This window comes from Platalea leucorodia, assembly GCF_965183815.1.
Source record: "Platalea leucorodia genome assembly, chromosome: 5".
Classification (NCBI taxonomy): Eukaryota; Metazoa; Chordata; class Aves; order Pelecaniformes; family Threskiornithidae; genus Platalea; species Platalea leucorodia.
In genome coordinates, this window is record NC_138827.1 from 101,314,764 (window position 1) to 101,335,503 (window position 20,740).

Here is a 20,740-nt window from a genome sequence, read left to right on the forward strand (position 1 = left end):
TAACCCTGCTTATACCTTCTTCATCCATGGCTTGACCTGGAACCAAGAGAAGTGGCTGCAGACAGTTGGTTATTAATCTCTCCAGTCCAGCCCTGAGCCTCTAAATCTTGGCAGACGCTGGCTGCAGCTTTTCAAGAACTTGCACAAAAGCCACTGCACTTTTTACAGGAAAGAAAATATTTCGGAAACCCTGATGGCTGTCAAAAATTCAATTGGTGATATCATAATTTTGGTTTACGAGGGAGGTTAAGCACAGTGCACTGGAAGAAATACGGATCTGGTGATGCTCTCTGGTAATTAGCGTACGTACATCCAGCGCAGCCTCTTCACAGAGCAATTCCATCTTATTCCTTGGTGAGCGTTGTTCTGGCACCACTTCTATTCCGAACTATTTTGAGTTAAAAATGTGCAAAAAAAAAGCATTTATGCAAGTCTCGCATACGTCAGGGCAGGACACGATGGTTCCCACCGCCGGGCGCCCTGCGTGCTTTTGGGTAAATACTCATATGCAGGGAGGAGCAGAAACAGGATTTGGTGACAATTCTCCCCAAAGCTGATAGAGTCCAGTCCTTGTGCCTCGGGGCAACAGCTGGAGATGGTGTCTGTGCGCCCACTCCTCCGGGATAGCTCGTCATTGAATTTCTTCTTCATTGCTTATTGAACCCAGGTATATTTTTAGCTTCCCTGATACCTTGCGAGGAGTCCCACAGGGAAGAAAGGTCTGGCATATGCAGCCTGTGAAGAAACACTTCATTTTTCTTTTTTTTTCCTCTTGGGATGTGCCTCTATGTGTGACCTCACAAGAACGGAGCAGCAAATGCACATCGATCGTTAAAGCAGAGGTTCCTAAGTGCCAACGCAAATGCACGCACCGCAATCAAATCAATAGCTCTGACGATCTATTCAGGGCAACCTAATGCCTCCTCCAGCCGAATAACGCTGCCCTCGTAGCGGAGGCAATCCATCCTCGGTGAGGGCAGCCTCGGCACGGCCAGCAGCTCATCTAAAACCTGCAAAAAAATGGGTGAAAGTAGCATGGATGGGGAAAAATCCTCCATGTTGGAAAAAGTACTCTTTTGGTCAAGACCATCTTTTGCCCAATATTTTTACCATATTGGTCGAGACAAGTTTTTAGGTTTTTTCATATTAAAAGTGACATAGGAGAGAATATTGGAGTACGACACGTGTACGTGGGCCGTGCTGGGGTTGTGCTGTGAGGGCTGGAGGGAGCTGTGGGACACCTCCGGGCTTCTCTTCTCGGAGAGAAGACAAGGCTCCCTGCCTTGTCCCTTTGCCAGCCGTTAGCTTCTGCCTTCCAAAAGGAAAATTCAAGGAGAAAACCAGACCTGAGTGGGATGCAAAGGCAGCAGCAGCCATCGTGTCAGGCAACCTGCAATTTTCAGAAAAATGTTTCATTTGGCTTCTCAGCCCAGTAGAAACAGGATAAAAATGTTCTAAATTTGGAAAGTGAATTCAAGGCATTCTGAATTTGCCAGGTTTTACCAGTAATCGTAAAGCCAACGTTAGCTTCAGAATAGCAGGGAGGGAAAATAATGTTTGTGTCCATTTGCATTTGACAGCTCGAAGTTTGGAAGCCTGATGTTGCTACCAATTAGTTGGACATCAATCAGAAGTAGCTCCTCCGCAGTCCGCAGAATTACAAACGCCTGAAAGCCGCGCGGGTGGCCGGGGGCGGCACGGTCCTGCCGGGCCCTGAGAATAACTCCCTGCCTCTCCAAAGTGAACCAGGTAGCAAACATGTGGATTCATGTTAGTTGTGACTTGTATTTTAGAAGATAAGGAGATGTTGATTGAACTCGCCGTGCCGCGACTGCAGTCCCTGGTTTGTGAGCACTGCTGCAAACACGTTCATTTGCCGTATTTCTGCTGTCACACGGCGGTGTAAGCAAAACAGTTTCAATTACTGTCATGCTGCTGTTACAGGGGTTTTCTGCCTCATGGGGAAGAAGCGAGACGTAAAGTGCAGCGTCTGTCCTGAGGAGAAGGCTCAGAAACGTGGCCCTGGGCGGCAGCTGGAGATGCCGGCGGCAGGGGAATATTCTGCCCCTTCCCAGAGCTCTTTAGGAACCAGCAACACACATCTCCTTCTGCATTTTCCTGCTTCGGGTGAACCTTCCCGGCTGCATTCAGTGGCCTTGGACTTCAAAAGGGTCAGAGCTTCTCTTCCAGTTTTCCTTCCCAGCCTTCAGATATACCAAACGTTCAAAGAGATGGACGTGACCGGGATGGTATGATCGTGGCTGTGTGGTTAAGTTGAACATCACAGCCCAGAAGGGTCTTCTCAGGTAGGCCGCCATAATATTTCATAACCCTTGTGCTTGTACTCGTCATCCTCTTTCACCACATGGGTTTTTCTTTGGATTTTCCCAGTACTTCCTGCAAAAATGGAAACAAATTCATCACTTCGGTGCAGGGATGCAAAACGCCGCCCCTGCAGCAGCGTGTCTGGGACCGCGTCCCGTGTATCTGTTGCAGGTGGCATCCCACTGTGGCTGCAGGCTTTTGTATTTGCGAAGGTGGTTTTCAGGTGAGAGGCAGAGCCAAAGGCTGTTTGTGCCGGCAGGGAGCGCGCCGGGAGGCAGAGGCACTGGCTGCCGTTGTAGGCATCCGCAGGAAGGTAAAGGCTCTAACACAGCCAGCGCTGCCCTAACACTGTTAGAGGGTTGTTAGCGTTGCTGGGTTTCTGATTTCAGTGTGCGTTTGCTTATGAACAAATTCGATGATTCATGGTGGAATTTTCTGTTCTGCAACCCAAGAACATTCAGAATCTCAATTTGAATTTGAATGGGAAATCCCCACATGGGTTTCCTGAGTGGCTTTTCATCCAACTAAGCGTTTCAGGGCACTGCCAGGCACCGTTGCCTCCTCCGTCCTGGGGGCAGGACTGTTTGTATCAATGGCACACCTAATTGCTGGGAAAAAAATCAACCAGCTTGTGGTTTGGATGGGGAAAGGAGGGTTCGGGGCTTTTCCTTCCTGACTCTGTAGCTGCTGAGATCTGGATTGAATCGAGAAGCAGGCACGAAGCGAATAGCATCACGGACATCAAAGGAATTAGAGGTTAAGACACAGTTAGATCCTGGGGGTTTTCACTTCATCCCGCAGCTACTGCATAATGAAAGGAGCAGGGACTTCCATCAACTTTGGGCTCCTGGCTGGGAGAAAACAACCCTTTCCAGGGCGCTCTTGAGAGCAGAGTGTTCTTGTCACCAAGATCATTGGTATGATGGAGGACATTTTTTTTAATGTCTGTCATTTTCTTTTCCACTTGCATTATTTCCTTACCTCACCATGGATGACAGAACAAGTACATTGTCAATCTGCTTGTCTCCCCAAAAGCAATAATAATTTTGATTTTAATGTCAGTAATTAGAAGGAAATAGCTCCCCTTAGACTATTGAAGTTCTGTAACCATAACATTGTGATTAATTACATAAAGTCTTTGCCTACTTCTAGCCTACAGACGGGAGAGAAGAGGCAAAAGAGGCCAGCCCGGGAAAGCGGGGAGGGCTGTAGGACGGAAAAAGAAATAGCTGGGTACAGGAGCGGGGAAGCTGGAGAGGCCAGCGGGACCCCCGGAGGGTTCTGGCAGCGTAACACTGCGGAGCCGTAGCTTGGGATGAACTTCACCCAGCGTTTGCATCAACTGTGGGGGAAAATTAACAGACATGATACACTGCGGGAAGAAATGTAAGGTAGGGGACCTGAGAGATGTCTCATGTGAACAGAAAACAGCAAAGACTCATTTTGGTAAAGGTAAATTCATTTTGCAATAAAAATATAATCCAAAACATAAATGCAGTGGCAGTGCACAGAATCACGGAACGCTTTGGGGTGGAAGGGCCCTTTCCAGCCCATCCAGTCCATCCCCCTGCCATGGGCAGGGACATCTCCAACCAGACCAGGTTGCTCACAGCCCCATCCAGCCTGGCCTTGGAGGTTTCCAGGGATGGGGCATCCACCACCTCTCTGGACAACCCCTTCCAGTGTTTCACCACCCTCATCGTGAAAAATTTCTTCCTTATATCCAGTCTGAATCTCCTCTCTTTTAGTTTAAAACCATCACCCCTTGTCCTATCGCAACAGGCCTTGCTAAAAAGCCTGTCCCCATCTTTCTTACAAACCTTTAAGTATTGAAAGGCGGCAGTGAGGTCTCCCCGCAGCCTCCTCCTCTCCAGGCTGAACACCCCAGCTCTCTGTCTGTCCTCACGGCAGCGGTGCTCCAGCCTCTGATCATTTTTGTGGCCTCCTCTGGCCCCGCTCCAACAGGCCCGTGCTTTCTTGTGAAAAGGCTCGGAAATTAATGCTGAAGAAGGTGAAGCGGTAACGGTTAGAAAATCAGGAATGTGCCTTACAACATGACTAACAGATGGCGTGGGCTGGCGGGCGCCTGCCCCGGGGCCCCGGGAGGAGGAGCGGAGCGGGGCAAGGGCCTCGGGGATGCGGAGAATCACCAGGACGCACACACGGACAGCTTCTCGGCAGGACACTGGAAGGGTTATCAGGGAAACACAACGGCAGCATGGGCTGCTAAGGAAAAATACCAGGTGGAAAAACATTGTTTGGTTTGCGTAAGCTATTATAAAACTTTATTAAAGTTATTGCAGAAAAGAAATGTGAGAAAGAGCCAGAATAATTAGTTTATTACAAACAGCCTGACAGTAATCAGGAGGATGGACGTGCCCCGTCTCCTCTCGCGGCACAGCCTATCTGTCCGGGCTGCTGAAGCGAGGTTTACGCTAAGAAATCTAGTTACTGCTTATACCATGTAAGTTCTCCTTCAGTATTTCTGCAAGATAATTTTACAAAACCCCCTTGAAATCAAACGTTTAAACTGCACTACTCTCAGCTTCCTCGGCGGGCAGCCTTTTCAAAGACCCAGGACAGATGCTGCCGAACGAAGGTGACCTCCCGCACGCCGCAGGCGAGGGCTCAGAGCCCGGCGGTGCCACGGCCAGCGGGACGGCCGTGACCTGCCTCTGGCCCTGCTGGGTAACAGCTCTGCGATCGCTTCGTCTCCCAACCAGATCCTCCCCTTCTTTCCCTTTTTTAAATAATTTAAAAATCCCCAGGGGGCAAGCATCCGCCATACCCTAGACAGAGTTTCCAGGGTTGGGTTGTTTTTTTGCTCTCAGTTTGAAAAAGCGTACTTGTCTGAAGCTGTGGACGGACTTTTCCGCTTCCCCAGCCCCAGGCAGGGGCCGCGCTTTGCGGCTCCCCGCTGCACGAAGGGATCTTGCTGCTCTCCTCCCGTTCCCTCACCCTCCCGCGGCTGCTCTCCGGAGCCCCTCTCCTCCGCATCCGTTTTGAACGACGGACGGAAGGCTGGACACCATATCCCATTTGCACTCGTGTAATTGCCGAGCGCAGGGATAACGACACGTTCCCGGTCCCGCTGCTGCTTTCCCTTTGTCCGCAGGCGTCCATCAGATGAGACCTTCCGATCACAACATGATTTTCACGTCCTTCTGCCCCAGCCTTTCCCAGCCCTGCGCCCCGGAGGGCCGCATGCCTTCGTCAGCCGGCTGCGTTTCATCGGTCCGCTCCTACAACCGAAAAGCAGAGCGGGTTATTTTTACAACCCGTGTTTTCCACAAACGTGACCCAGTGAGCCCCCCTCAGTGCCTCACGCATGGTTACCGGTCGGCTGTTCGGTTATTTTGCCTGTGACCGTCGCCCGCTGGAAAGCCTGTCACTCCCCTGTTTACTGTTTTCAAATACAGGAGCTTGGTTTTCTTCTGCTCTTTATCTAAAATCTCTTGGGAAACTTAGCCAACATTTTCAGAGTTATTAAAAATGGCTATCAGTGACCGAGAAATACTCAAATCCACCAATTTTAAAAATCCCCTATGCCCGTTACCTTGATGATGTGACCCAGAAAGACCTGTATCTGGAAAACGTGCCCTCGCCCGGTGCTGCGACGGCATCGCCCAGCTTTCCCACAAACCCATCAGGAAGCATCTTCTGCCTCCCGTGATTTTGCTCTTACCAACGTACATTTTGAACCCCGTTCATTATCTTTGCTGACAATGGGTCTTCCTCGTCCTTCCCGTTACTCGCAGCAATTTTCCTCCCGTCGCTGGGCCAAGCGAGGGGATCGAGGGGTGGAAGAAAATAAAGACAAGAGGGACCGGGCGGCCGCCGGGGTGCCCCCTCCCCGCGGGCCCCCGCGGGCCCCCGCCTCGGCCGGGGAGGATGGCGAGGGTGAGGAAGGAGCGCACCGAGGGTGCGGAGGAGGGTGCGCGGGGGGCGTGGCAAGGGGCGTGGCAATGGGTGTGGCAAGGGGCGGAACGAGGGGCCTTGCGCGGGGGCGGACGTTGCGCGGGGCGGCGCGGAGGGCGTTGCGCGGGGGGCGGCGCGGAGGGCGTTGCGCGGGGCGGCGCGGAGGGCGTTGCGTTGCGCGGGGGGCGGCGCGGAGGGCGTTGCGCGGGGGGCGGTGCGGAGGGCGTTGCGCGGGGGGCGGCGCGGAGGGCGTTGCGTTGCGCGGGGGGCGGCGCGGAGGGCGTTGCGCGGGGCGGCGCGGAGGGCGTTGCGTTGCGCGGGGGGCGGCGCGGAGGGCGTTGCGCGGGGGGCGGCGCGGAGGGCGTTGCGTTGCGCGGGGGGCGGCGCGGAGGGCGTTGCGCGGGGGGCGGCGCGGAGGGCGTTGCGTTGCGCGGGGGGCGGTGCGGAGGGCGTTGCGTTGCGCGGGGCGGTGCGGCGGGCGTTGCGTTGCGCGGGGCGGCGCGGAGGGCGTTGCGCGGGGCGGTGCGGAGGGCGTTGCGTTGCGCGGGGCGGTGCGGAGGGCGTTGCGCGGGGCGGTGCGGAGGGCGTTGCGTTGCGCGGGGCGGTGCGGCGGGCGTTGCTTTGCGCGGGGGGCGGAGCGGGGGCGGGCGTTGCCCGGCGGGGCCGCACCGCCCCTGCCGCCGGCTCGGCGTGGGTGGCGGCCGCGCAGAGCGGTGCCTCCGCGCCCGCAGAGCGGCGGCGGCGGGGCCGGGCGGTGCCGGGGCCGGGCCGGGCGCGGCGGGGCGCGGAGCGGCGCGGAGCAGCGCGGAGCGGAGCATGTCGGCGCTGCGGAGGAAGCTGGGGGACGAGTACCAGGTGGTGAGCACCTCGGCCAGCGGCGGGGGGCTGCCCCCGCCCCGGGCCGCCCCGCGGGGGAAGCGGCAGCGCTTCGTGGACAAGAACGGGCGGTGCAACGTGCAGCACGGGAACCTGGGCGGCGAGACCAGCCGGTACCTCTCGGACCTCTTCACCACCCTGGTGGACCTCAAGTGGCGCTGGAACCTATTCATCTTCATCCTCACCTACACCGTGGCCTGGCTCTTCATGGCCTCCATGTGGTGGGTGATCGCCTACATGCGGGGCGACCTGAACAAGGCGCACGACGACAGCTACACCCCCTGCGTGGCCAACGTCTACAACTTCCCCTCCGCCTTCCTCTTCTTCATAGAGACCGAGGCCACCATCGGCTACGGGTACCGCTACATCACGGACAAGTGCCCCGAGGGCATCATCCTCTTCCTCTTCCAGTCCATCCTGGGCTCCATCGTGGACGCCTTCCTCATCGGCTGCATGTTCATCAAGATGTCGCAGCCCAAGAAGAGGGCCGAGACCCTGATGTTCAGCGAGCACGCCGCCATCTCCATGCGGGACGGCAAGCTCACCCTCATGTTCAGGGTGGGCAACCTCCGCAACAGCCACATGGTCTCCGCACAGATCCGCTGCAAGCTGCTCAAAGTAAGTGCCGTCCTGCCACGCTTGCCCCGCTGCCGGTCCCCCGGGGGGCACCTCCCGCCGTCCCCCTCCGCGTCCCCACCTCCGCGCCGCCCCAGAGCTGCCGGCCTCTCCGAGCGCCCGTCAGCCGGAGAGCTTCGCCCGCCCGGGGCTGCCTCTGTGTCCCCGCAACGCTCTTCAGGCTCAGCCGTCAGGCACCAGATTTATTCTCAACCATCTGATTTACCGGCAGCCTTGTAGGATAATATTTATGTTCAGCACTGGGTTTACCTGCATGTTTATATATTTCTATAAAATGCTAGATTTCTCTGATGAGTAAATACTTTGTAGCTTGAATTTCTTGGCATGCATTTTAAAAGAAGGCCGTTTGTTTGCCTTTCTGGCGTATTTCTGTGCTTTCAAGCAACGGTGAGTCCAGTCAGGCAGAACTTTATTTATATGGTGCATGAACTTCATGGAAAGCAGAATGCCAGGGTTAGACATTTAAAAATGCTGCTAATGGCCCTGTATGTCTAGGGAAGATCGAGGGTTTGTTTGAGACTTGCTACGGTGGCCGCAGATTCACAGAGGAGATGAAATAAGCATGGAGTGGGTGGACGGGGACGGCGCGGGCGGTGTTGGGCACATGCAGGCATCCCGCGTGTTTCCGCGGCTGCCCCATGGGTGTGGGTGCCTTGCCCCGGGGGTGTGGGTGCCCTGCCCCGGGGGTGTGCGCCGTGCCGGGGATGCGGGTGCCATGCCCTGGGGGTGGGTGCCATGCTGGGGATGTAGGTGCCCTGCCCTGGGGGTGGGTGCCATGCCAGGGATGCGGGCGCCCTGCCCTGGGGGTGGGCGCCCTGCAAGGGCAGGCAGGGTCCACCTGCTTTCTTCCCCGCTCCTCTGGCTGCCCCTGCGGAGGGATGCTCATCCCCCATCTGCTGCGCCCGGATCTGGCAAAGCACAAGTGCGTTTTCCTCGGGGGCTTCTGAAGTCGTGTTTTGGCCTGAATCCGACGGGGGTTTGCTGGCAGGATCGTTTCTGCCTTCGCTGAGGGGTGCAGAACCCTGACTGCATCCCAAACCTTGGGGGAGTCTGTGGCCGAAAGGAGGGGTAGTGCTTGCACTCGGCAACCTGGGGGGGAAGAGGAATTTAAAGAATCTCCATAATTTCATTTGTCCCCTTCTTGCTGTGCCTGGATGATTGCTGTAGCTGGGGACTGACATCGGTGAAGATGCTCTTGCCGCAGCTGACCTGGAGGCATCTATTCCTGGTCTTTTCTTTTTGAATAATCAGCTGGAATCTCAGTTATGTTTTTCCCTGATAGGAGCTATCCCTGATTGCTTCCCTGTGTCAGAAGTTTAGATGGGTAAATTGAGTGACATGCAATTAGCCTGGTAAGTAATGAGCTGGTCTTTAGAGGGCACCACGGTGAGCCCTCCGACTGCCTTGTGCGACGAGGCCAGCCCGACTAGGGAGAGGTCGGGCTGCCACATTTAACATACATCTTTGATAGCTTTAAAGAATCAAAATGAGTCATTTCCATTACAAGTTTTGAAATTAGCCCTTTTTGTATCCAGAGGTGCCGCAGGGGGAATTTTAAAAGTTGGAGCTTAAAACTTAGCGTGGCTCCAAAAAATTTCCTGAACTTTAAGTATGTGAAAGAGCAGCTTCGTAGCCATCATTTCTTCTGGTTTTGTGACGGCAGTGCTGGAGTCAGAGGGCTGAAGGTTTTGCAGCTGTGTAAAAAACAGCAAGAAATGGAGAGGAGCCCCGGGAGCCCTGCCGTAGCAGCAGCTTGAACAAAGCCAGCTGTCCTTGCATCGCGGGGCTCCGTCCGTGCTAGGAAAAGGCCGTTGGGCAGGCGTGCCGCTGGCATGGGCGCCGGCCGTGCCGGCGGCTGCGGCGCGGCCGCGGTGGCACGCCGCGCTGGGGGCATGCCGCAGCGCCCCTTGCCCACCGGGCTGGGGGGCTTTCCCGCGGCCCCAGGCTGCCCAGCCTGCCGGAGCTCGATACGCAGGCGGCTATAAACGTGGGGGAGAGGGAGATAAAGGGCGCAAATGTGGCTTTTCTATGGATACGGTTATAGCTGGCTCTGCGCATCCCCTGCCAAATGTCTCCGCACGGTGCATCCCTTTGCTGCTGTGGGGGAGCAGTGCTTGCCCAGGCTTCCCGGCCAAAAAAAGGAGGGGAAAAAAGAGGATTGCAGCAGGGTGAGATATCTGTCTTCCAGGGGGTGCTGCCACGCACGGGCAGGCTCTCCGGCTTGCAGGAGGACGAGCGTGTGGCAGAGGGGCATCGCTTCTTCAGTGTCTCTGCTGTGGTTTGCATATAGCCTTGATTGCAGGTTTATTGCAAACCCAGGAGGGCAGAGTTAATTCTAGGGCTGCTCACAGGTTTTCTGCTGAAATGCTTCTTTTTTGGTAAAAGGTTATTCTGCTTGCAAAATCTATGTAAAATTGGAAATCCCGATAGACTGGTTTTAATTTTTTGTTTTTTTTCCTGGTGGGCATAGACCATAGTGGAGATGAAAACCAATATAAAGCCTTAAAAGTGGCAAGTTAGTGCAAAGACTCGTTCACCGTAATATTCACTTCTTAAAGTGAATCTCCAGGATTACAGAGAACTTGAATGAAACTTAGAAGCCCTGTGCTTTCCTCCCTGTATTACATTGAGTCTAAAGAGTCACTCAAGGTCATTCCTTTTGACACATGTATTAGCTCGAACGGCAAAATAGTCGATAGTACGAGTTCCCACACCCTGCCTTGGGTTGAATACTGCCTGTAACTCAGGGGTAGCTGTAAAATAATATTTGGTTTGTCTATAACATTTTAGCTCTCAATCTTTATCTCAATTCCCTTAGAGCAGAAGCAATCATGCTTCATGTATATGACTTCGCAGCTGAATAATGTAACACCTGATTTTACTGCAGCTGTAAAATAGGAGGTTTTTGTGGCAGACGTGATGGATTCCCTGGGAATCCCGCGAGCTCCGGTGCAAGCGATGCAGCAGCGGTTGCACCCATGGCACCCCAGCAGGAGCCCACCCGCTTTCAGCCTTTCTTCCCCATCACTTTCTTCCCCCCATCTGTAGTTCATGCCTCTTCCTCTGGACTTTGCCGTGTCCCTCAAGTACCGTGTTGTCTTTAACTCTCCTTTTTCATCGCTATTCCACCTGTTAAGGTATCCACTATATAGGAATTTTTTGCAAAATAATAGTTCACCCTGCTTTGTCATCCTCTCCTGTGCGTTGGTAGGGGGTTTTTGGCTGTTTGGTTCAGACTAAGATTTCGGGGCAGGTGCAGCTGGGTATTCCCTGGATCTTGCTTGGAAAGCTTCCATGGAGAAGTGTCACATAAAGCCAAAATATTTTGGACAGTAGCGGTGGTAGCTGAAGTCCTAAATAGAGGAGCCAGAGCTTTTACAACCAGCCCTTCAGAGGACTCCCCCAAACCGTTAGCGTTCAGAACGAAGCCTGGGGCATGCAACTCCTACTGCACTTCGTTGGGTCTGACCCACGGCCACCATTTTCCTCGGTCCCAAAGCCAAAGCTGAGCTGGGGGGGTGTCTCGGTGTCCCCAGAGTGGCAGCGTCACCCAGAAATGGGCCAGCCTTCGCCTCCCCCGTGGCTGTAACAACATTGTAGGGGTGTGGGATGTCTGATGGAAGCAGTTCCCTCCCTAGAGCTGCTCCTTGCCCTGCTTACGGGTGTTATTTGGTGCTTGGCTTGTGGTTTTGTCTTTTTATTGAAAAGCAGACTTCTCTCTAAAGCAAGAACAAACAAAACCCCGCAGGCAGGATATTTATGCAGATGTGCTCTAGATGTTTCTTGGCTCTGATGTCTTTATCTAAAACTGCATGGCGTATGCTAGGATGGGGTAGCAGAGGCAGGTGTGATAAATCTGAATTTTCACACACGGAAATTAAAGCACATTTCTTAGCCAAAACTTCAGGGCAGTGAAACACACGATTGTTTGTTTGGGATTAGATCTCCTTCAAATCCAGCCACCGTTCAGGGAAAATTTTAAAAATAGAAACCAAATCCTAAGCGAGGAGCATAATCCGGTTTTGCTCTGTCTGCTGCCGTTGGCTTTTAGGCTCCCAACTGCTTCCGACCCCGGGGGGCTTGGCCGTGGCTGTACCCCTGCACCCCTCGCACCGCTGCCAGTGCAGGGCTTTTTACGGGGGGCACAGGACTGGGTGTCGCTGGGAGCCACTGGTGTCACTCGAAGGAGCACTGGTGGTCCAGAGGTGACGGCTGCACTGGTCCCTGCCCAGCAGGGCATCTCACCTCCCCCAGTTACATACATAGCACGGCAGGTCTGAATAATGGGGAGAATGGAGACAGAGTTAGAGGAGAAGTTCGAGGAAAGATTCTGCTTTTTCACGCGAGTCTAATTGTGCTTCCATTAAAAAAAAATGCCATTTCAAGTCAGTGGTATTGATCAGTAAGTTTCACATTAGCTCAAAATGTCGGGAACGCTGGAAATGCATCTCAAGCAGCGATTTAACATTGGGGTTTCACTGTGTATGATGAATACAACAGTTTGTAAGACTTCTTTTTAAAAATCCGAGTAGCAAATAATGGGAAGTTCCATAATAAAAAGTAATGACCAGGGAGGGTTATAATGTTCTGTTCCTGCCTGTTCATAACACGGGAGAAGAAATAAAAGCCGGGGAGGGAGCGTTTGGGCAGGGCTGTGCTGATTACAGTGCTCCTTACGGACTAGGGATGGCAAAGCGGAGCTTGCAGCGAGGAGCGCGAGCCCGAGCGCTGAATTTGAGGTTTCAGCTCTAGGCGTGATTTTATGGACTTGTCATGTAGCTGTTAAATTGTGGTTTATAGCATCTTAGCAGGCAGCTCTAACTAAAGCGGTAACAGCGTCCCCTTCCCCAGGCTTCTTTTGTCAAAAGGACAGCGATCTAAAAATTTCCCTGGAGAAGGGTGCTCAGCTGATTCGGGGCTGATGTAGGTTGTTGTCAGCCAGCGCGGGGAACTCTCTCTTAGGGGTAAGCCGGTAATTACTCTAACTGCTGCTGCTTTCTGCACGGAGCATCTGTTTGTGGAGGGGCCCTGGAGGCGGTGGTGAGCCCTTGCCTGGGGTCACTGTGTCGCAGCACGGATTTTGGGAGGTTTTGAGCGGCTTCTGCTTGCCAGAGCCTCACGGTGTGCCGGCTTCATCTCCTCCTGGTGGGTGATGCTGTGGGTCGGTGGCAGAGCCATCATTCGTGTCGGTGGCCGGTGTCCTTCCAGGGCTCCTATGTTGGTGAGCTGCAATTGCAGCAAGACGTGTGTTAGAAACAGTTCATCCTTGCTCCGCACGGCCGGCGCTGGGTTTCCACCCGTTTCATGGCCGTGTGGCTGGGCCAGGGTTTGCCTGGTGTGACGGGTGGTGCAGAGCGCTGGCAGAGACGCGGGATGCCGTCGGGGTGCCTCGCTGATGGCTGCTCCAGCAGTGATCTCTCTCTCTGTCTCTCCCCTCGCTGCCTCTCCAGTCCCGCCAGACCCCGGAGGGCGAATTCCTCCCGCTCGATCAGCTGGAGCTGGACGTGGGCTTCAGCACGGGGGCCGACCAGCTCTTCCTCGTGTCCCCGCTCACCATCTGCCACGTGATAGATGCCAAGAGCCCCTTCTACGACCTCTCCCAGCGCAGCATGCAAACGGAGCAGTTTGAGATTGTCGTCATCCTGGAGGGCATCGTGGAAACGACGGGTGAGTAGAGAAAGCAAACGCTCCACGAAGCAGATGTCACCCCGCAGGTCTTACCATCCGTGTTGGAAAAATCGGGTGCTTCAGGTTGCCCTTTCATCCAACGACACGGTCAAATTTTGCAAATGCTTTGAGACAGCCGGAGTTGTATTTTCCTACAAAGTGGAAATGTTTGAGGGATTTTTGGCAATGTGTCTGTTACCAAGGTGATGCACTTCGGTGCTCCCAGCGAGGCCGAGAAACCTCCGTCGCGGTTGCCGGCGTGGCTCGGCGGTGCGGGGCAGGGGATGCGGCGGCGGGGTCGGTTGTGCCGTTCTCCCCGCGGCACTGCCCGGCGGCGATGCCGCGGCTCCGGCCCGCGCTGGGGCAGATGCTCCCGCAGCCAGCGCTCCCCTTGCTTCGCTTCCCAGGCTGCTGCCTGCCACAGGGGAGCGCTTTCGGGGGGATATTCTGAATATCTTTCATCATTTTTCCATCTATATGCTGGTGTCCCGGCGTTTCTGTGCTGGGCTGCTTTTCCAGCGCAGGAGGCAAGCTCCGAGAGCCTCGGGCTGCAGCACCCTGGGCAGGCAGCCCGTGCCCGGGGAGGCAGCGGGCAGCGGAGGGGAATCGTCCGGGCCGTTCAGCAAACACCCCCGGTATCTTGGGAAAAACTCCCTGCTATTAGCGTAGCTGGCTCGGGTAAGGATTTTGGGGTTGGCGCGCAGAGCAAAGCACTCCAGGTTGTTTTTTTTTCCCCAGCAGAACTGTTTTAAAACAGCCATGATTGAAGAAAAGGAATTTTGTAAATAACTTGTTAGAATTTCAAAACAAAGTGGTGTGTTTGTATACTTCTGCGTTTATTTGTGTAAATATTTCAGACTTAGGCATTATATACAGAAGAAAAAAAAAAGAAAGGTGGTATTTTCTGGATCTGTAAAGCCCAACTCATATAAACTTGCAAATTTTGTGCCCTAGTTTTATAAGATGAGATGAATACTGGGTAAAATAGAGCAGAATGTGCTCTATCTTGATAAAACATGGAGGGATAAAAGAGTTGTAAAGTTAAAAAATCTTTAAAAATGTGAGTGAGTGAGAGAGGAGGAGAGTACAGAGCTGGAGGGCAGCTGGACTGGAGGAGACCCAATACGGGCGATGGTGAGAGCACGTAGAGACGAAGGTGGAGGTGCCGCGGTGGGGGTGAGGAGGCCAAAAGCCTTGCTCCGTGGCACTGCCTTTGGCACAAGCTCTGGGGGTTTATTTGAAGCTGCGGCACATCCCACCACTGGTTTCCAGTGGGTGGCTTTTGCTGAGCCGGGTTGAGGTAAGGAAAACGCAAACAGACACGAGGGAAGGGGCAATCTCATCAAAAGGATGCCCTTTTTTTTAAGAGAGGAGGGGTGGACACTTAGTGGGTTTAAAACTGGTGGAAAGCCAGGGCCCATCTCTCTCTCCTTGTGCTCTTCCAACAGATTCTTTATGACAGTTTCCACCTCCTCTATCATTCACCTTAAAGCCAAAACACATTTGGCAAGACAGAGGTCTTGCTCCGGGACCATACAGTAGTCTCTGTACACAGACGTCTGAAATTTGTGTTTACGCATGTACATTATGTATCAAGAAAAATGGGAAAGGTTTCATATGGGCTATGTACCTGCGTACACGCTAAGGTAAAAGGGATTTAATTCAGGGGCAGTTTTCTGAGAAGTTGAGTGCGATGCTGCGAAGTGTGGCCGCGGGAGCCGGGCTGATGGAGGGCAGGAGACATCAACCTCGTCTCTGACAGCACCTGTCGTGCAAAACAGGTTTCTTCTCTTTGTAGAAATAATATGTTGCAGAAATCTTCCATCTACGCTGTCTTAACTTACGGTTTGCAGCTAACAGCCCACAGCCACCCCAGAACAGAAGCAATAATTTGAAGGGGATTATTAGAAATGTTGTAAAATAATTTGCACCTTACTCTGGATGTTGTGTAGATGAAGCCGGGAGGAGACTCGGTCTGTGCTTTCTTCCTCCGTGGTGTGAGACAGTTACCTGCCCTCGCTGTAGCGTGCAAATGATGTCAGAAGTGCAATACGAGTCTTAAATGTCTGCTGGTGTGGAAAGAACAGAAATAACTTGCACTTGTTTGGAAACCAGGGTGCTGTTTTTGGTTAGGTGTAAAAACGATGCTCGTTTTTTTTTGTCTCAGAAAGTCAGTGAGTAGGTCATACACTTGAAAAGGCTTTTCCAATTAATTTCGACTGCGTGTGGCTGGAGAGAGAGCGGTGGTGGTGCCGGTGGGTCTCGCAGGGGCCGCGCGAGCCCGACGGAGCTGCGTGTCGCTCAGGAGAGCCCTGCGGATGATGAATATGCAGCCTGCGGGAAGTAGGTTGGAGGAAGATTAAACAAACTGTGGTTGATTTGCAAATGAGCCGAAGTTACAGCTGCGAGTGTTTGAAGCGTGGACTGATCTGAACCCAACGGGAGCGGGGTTTAGGGTTTCTTTGTGCGTCTGGTCCAGTCGAGCCCAGAAGAACCTGACAGAGGCCAGAGGCAAGGCTGAGCGGAGAGGAAGGTTGAGTTGGGTATGGGTTGACTTGTGTGATGCTCCTGCCTGCCTTCCAGCCCTTCCAGTGGTATGGAAGTCCCTTCTGATGGCTTCTGTCTTAGACCTCAGCTGTGAGGCCTTATATTTTGAGTTCTGACATACAATCATGATGTTCTGTTAATCCTACTGGGAGCGGTATTTAATTTAATTATGAGTGCAACCTGTGCAGGTAGGTCAGCAGCCTCCAGAGAGCAAGTCTCTCCTACAGCCCTGTTCTTAGGACGGGTTTCTCTTGCATCCCGAGGGTAAAATAGATGTTTACTGCAGAGTGAAGAACTTTCTGCCTTTGTGGTGCTTATCCATTACCCTCCTATCAATTACTGCATAGACAAAATCATCATCATTTTGTATCATTAAATAAAATCGAAATTGAATTGGATTTTGAAACTTGGAAGACTACATTTCGATACTGGAACATAATGAAAATGGATGAATTTGTACAATGATGCAGTCTTGGCATTTGGCTTCTTTCTAAAGGCAAGAGGTCCAAAAGCTAAACCGAAGCCAGGTAGCGCCGCGCGCCCCTTCCCGTGCTGGTGTCGTGACGGCTGTATCCCTGTGCCGCTGTAGACCGAGGCAGCCTTCTCCTGGGAAACCTTGCCTGGGAACTCGGTTTTGAGTTTAAAATTGGACACCAGCTCTAATGTTTCCCTGTGAAAACAGTTAATTTCACTCGGATGTCTTCATTCCCAAGTGGGGAGATGTGTACCGAGCAGAGCAGCAGTTTTAGGAGCAGCTTTCCCCCAGCGCTAGATGTGCTGCTTGGCTTCCGTGCCGCTTCTCCTGACTTGACAACCAGTTCAGAGGATCTGATAAAATAACATGGCTTCTGCACGTAGTCATTAAGCAACCTTATAATACAGCCAATTTCCTAAAGCTGCTGTCTTATTTTCTTTTTTTTTTTTTTTTCTAAAATTGACTCGAAGAGCGTCAATACCATGGAGATAAATTGTTTTCTTACCCGCCCCAGAAACGCGGCGCAGAGGAGTTGCACTGTTTGCTCCTGCTGCCGAGTCGCTTACAGCGTGCCGCAGCGGAGCAGGGGCTGTAGGAGGGTCCTGCCCCGAAGCTTTGCTAATAGTAATTTGTAGCATATTTAATGAAAAAGGCTTTGATATTCATCAGAGTTCTTCAACTTGCAGAGTTTAAAGGGGGGGATAGTGCTTTCACCTACACTCCTGGTTTGTTTTTCAAGTAAATTATTTTTTGTGGCTGCCTGGAAAGTGCTGTGACATTGCGCTCGGATCTACAACATCCTTTGTAAAGAACCGAGTTACTCATGCGCGTCTCTGGTGTCCTATGGAGACCTACGTCAAGAATTAGATGGCAAGTAAATAATAAGAAATAATAAAAATATTTATTTCATGGTATACTCTTAGCACTTCTGGTTGTAGTGACATGACGGAAGGATCAGTGGGGTGGATTCAGGGCTCTTGAGGTGTTTTGAAATGCTTCAACCTTTAACTATTCTATAAATCATGATTTCAAAATATATTTAGCAATGTTGTCGCATTTCTGCATTCACATGTGATCGTATGGTGCCATCGGACATAGCGTGAGGGAGGCACAGCACGTCAGTTAGGTTACGCCAGGACGGCCCAATTTAAGAGTAAGTCATCCGCCTTTGCCATTTCCCATGTTATTCCCGTTCCAGTCCTCCGGTATCGCCGTCTGGTGCGGGCCAGGGTGCAGGTGTCTTACACATTACAAAAAGTATTAGTAGGTATTGAATATTTCTCTCTCTAATATAACCTTGTATTTATAATAAATAGGGATTTAGGAGTCCTAATAGCATTTGATTTGAGTCAGCTCTGTCTTTTGATAGGGACTTAGAGCCTCTTGGTTTTCTTTAGCAGGTGCTTATGAAGATTTGTTTATTTTTTCTTTGACTTTGTTGTCTGCTTTAATCAGTTGACTTTTGATATGCAATGTTACCAAGGGATTTAGAGAATTAGTAAATATGTACAATAAATCTTGTTTTGACTGTCTGCAGGGACAGTAAAGATTTTTTGGAGAAGTCTAATGAGTTGTTTAAGCAGGATCTTCTTGCTTATAAATCCCACTTGGCTGATTAAAATCACCATTTCCAATGCCTTCTCTCATTAAATCATATAAAAATGATTTCTCATAGATGCCTCCCAACTTGATTAAGTTAATTTACTGCCTCGTCACTGAAAGTTTAATTTCTGGAAGTATAAACATTTCTGTATGCTTTCCTTACCCTCCTTAATTACAGCTGCTAGGTTGTTTAGGCGATAACACGAGGAAAGCGGGAAGCGGACCCAGCGCATGGCCAGAGGGGAGGAAGCCGGGGCCTTCGGACCCCCGCGGGCAGGGAGCCGCAGGGCTGGGCTCAGCAGAGCCCCCCTTCCCCTTCCCCTTCCCCTTCCCCTTCCCCTTCCCCTTCCCCTTCCCCTTCCCCTTCCCCTTCCCCTTCCCCTTCCCCTTCCCCTTCCCCTTCCCCTTCCCCTTCCCCTTCCCCTTCCCCTTCCCCTTCCCCTTCCCCTTCCCCTTCCCCTTCCCGACGGGAGCTGTCCCTTCCCAGCCAGCCCTTTCTTTTAGGAAACGGAGGCAAAATATCTCAGCAGGCAGATTTTTTTGGTTTTTTTAGGAGGCCACGGGAGGGGTCACGGCCACGGATGCTGGAGGTGACCGTGGGTGGCTCCTGATTCTCCTCTCTACCTCCTACATGACCCACGGGCTAAAACTCCTGCGTGGGGAGTGCTCTCGGGTCATCCCAGCGCCAGACCCCGGGAGCTTTCCCTGGGAGCGCTGGAGGATGCTCAGCGCTGGCTCTGGGCTTCGCTTTATTTCCATTTTTTGGAGTGTCAGTCAGCAACGGGAGAGTTTCACAGCTGAGATGTTCAAATGGCTTTTCAGAATCCGAAGATGGTTATGATTCATAAGGGTAATTGCTAATCATTTGGGATTATTTTTGATATATATGCAACCCCTCCATTATTATGATAACATATAATTTTGAAGAACACTCAAAAGCGTTTATTTTCAAAACCTATTGTCCTGATTTCACATTATTGTGATGGAGAATTTCAAGCTCCGTTGTCAGCAAACCTTCCCGGTGGTGTTCATGGGGAGAACAAGTTTTGACTCTTACGCTGGGTTCCCCTTCTGGGCCTTTGCCTCTGCACGCATTTAGGAGTACGTAGCCTTTTACGGTTGCTGTATTATCCTGCGACTTACCGATAAGCTGGTGAAATGGCTGAAAAAATGAGCAGTTAATAGGAACCTGAAATGTACAGAAACCTGGCAGGAATGGTATATGCATCCATTTTCGAAACTCATTAAATGGTATTTTGGAAACCTTTTAACATCATTTTCTGATTAAAAAAATCAAACAGCCTGCCAGGCTTTTTAATTAAATAAACAGAGATGGAATCAAAGGCATATTCCACTGGTTTTACTTTTAAAAACATGAATATCTTGAATTATGGAACTGTGGGTCTCCATAGGAAGGTTTCTCTTAGAAACAGATACATGGGAATGATTTCAAAACTGAGACAACTTGAGTGAAAAAAGAATTGTAATACAGATCTGAAAGCTAGTGTGAGCTAGGTAATTTCCAGGGCTGTTTAAAATTGTTTTTCCTATGCATTATTCTCAAGGTTGCTTAGCTTCAAAGAAACCCCAATACAAATTTAGCAGCTTTAAAGGTGGAGCGTAAAATATATTTATTCTGGTTTTATCTTACCATTTGGATTTGGGGGTTTTGTGCAGATGTGGGCAAAGTGTTGTGGGCAGAGGACAGAAGAGAGGGAAAATACTCTGGAATTCATGGAGGAGCTAACCAATATCAAAACATCACTGGATAGTTGGTAGACTTCATAAATTATACCTTGTTTATCCTCTCGCTCTCCTTCTCCACTGTCTTACGGTAGTTTTTGCGACCAGATCTTGATGTTCGTAAGGTATCTCCAATCTCGTATTGACAGGACAGAAATTCAGATAGAGAGGTCGAGCGAGGAGCTCAAGGTCCAGAGCAGACTTTTGCACAGCGCCGTGCGTGCTGGCATTGCTCCACCATCGATGGCTCCTTGCTTGCTCTGGGTTTGCCCGTCTGCGCGAGGATGGCATGAAGCTGTCGGTAGCTTGGGTTTGGTGGAGTATGGACATGCACGTGTGTCGTGGACCTATTCGTCAGGGTCTTTGGCAAGGGATGAGGGGAGTCCTCACCTTCTGCATCGGTGGGAGGGGACCGGGGTCGTGGGGAGCCCAAGCCAGCTTTCACCAGGGATAACTCGATGGCTAAATTAGCTTAGAAATCATCTTTCTGCACCACTTCTCTGCAGAACATCACAGAATCACAAATGACTGAGGTTGGAAGGGACCTCTGGAGGTCGTCTGGTCCAACCCCACTGCTCAAGCAGGGCCACCCAGACCTGGTTGCCCAGGACCATGTCCAGACGGCTTCTGAAGACCTCCAAGGAGGGAGATTCCACCACTATTTTAGTACTGAGACATCAGTGAGGTGTGTTAGATGGGAAGAGAACAGTTCAGCAGTTCTACATCGTGAAAGTGGCTTTTTTTTCTTTTTTTTTTTTTTTTCCCTAAGCATAACCTAAACATGATAAAATAGCCATTTAAAATGTTGTGGTCTTAGCAGTTCAGCAAATCTTTTTCCAGTGCTACCGTTATATAAAATCTGCTAGTGGAAAAACCAATATTTGTTGGTCGTGCAGGCAAACACGTTGTCACTGTCAAAGCGAGGATGTGCTGAAATTGGGACTTTCGTCG

At 51.7% G+C, this 20,740-nt stretch overlaps 1 protein-coding gene across 1 annotated transcript in view; it reads left to right on the forward strand.

Moving 5' to 3' along the window:
- Positions 1–7,059: 7,059 nt before the first annotated feature.
- KCNJ3 (potassium inwardly rectifying channel subfamily J member 3) overlaps positions 7,060–20,740 on the forward strand; it is a gene marked incomplete at both ends in the record, with an annotated part of 55,010 nt that continues 41,329 nt past the window's right edge. Inside the window, 2 exons of the mRNA XM_082312498.1 lie at positions 7,060–7,737; positions 13,206–13,422. Of these exons, the coding sequence (XP_082168624.1) occupies positions 7,060–7,737; positions 13,206–13,422 (895 nt within the window). The remainder of the gene's footprint in view (positions 7,738–13,205; positions 13,423–20,740) is intronic.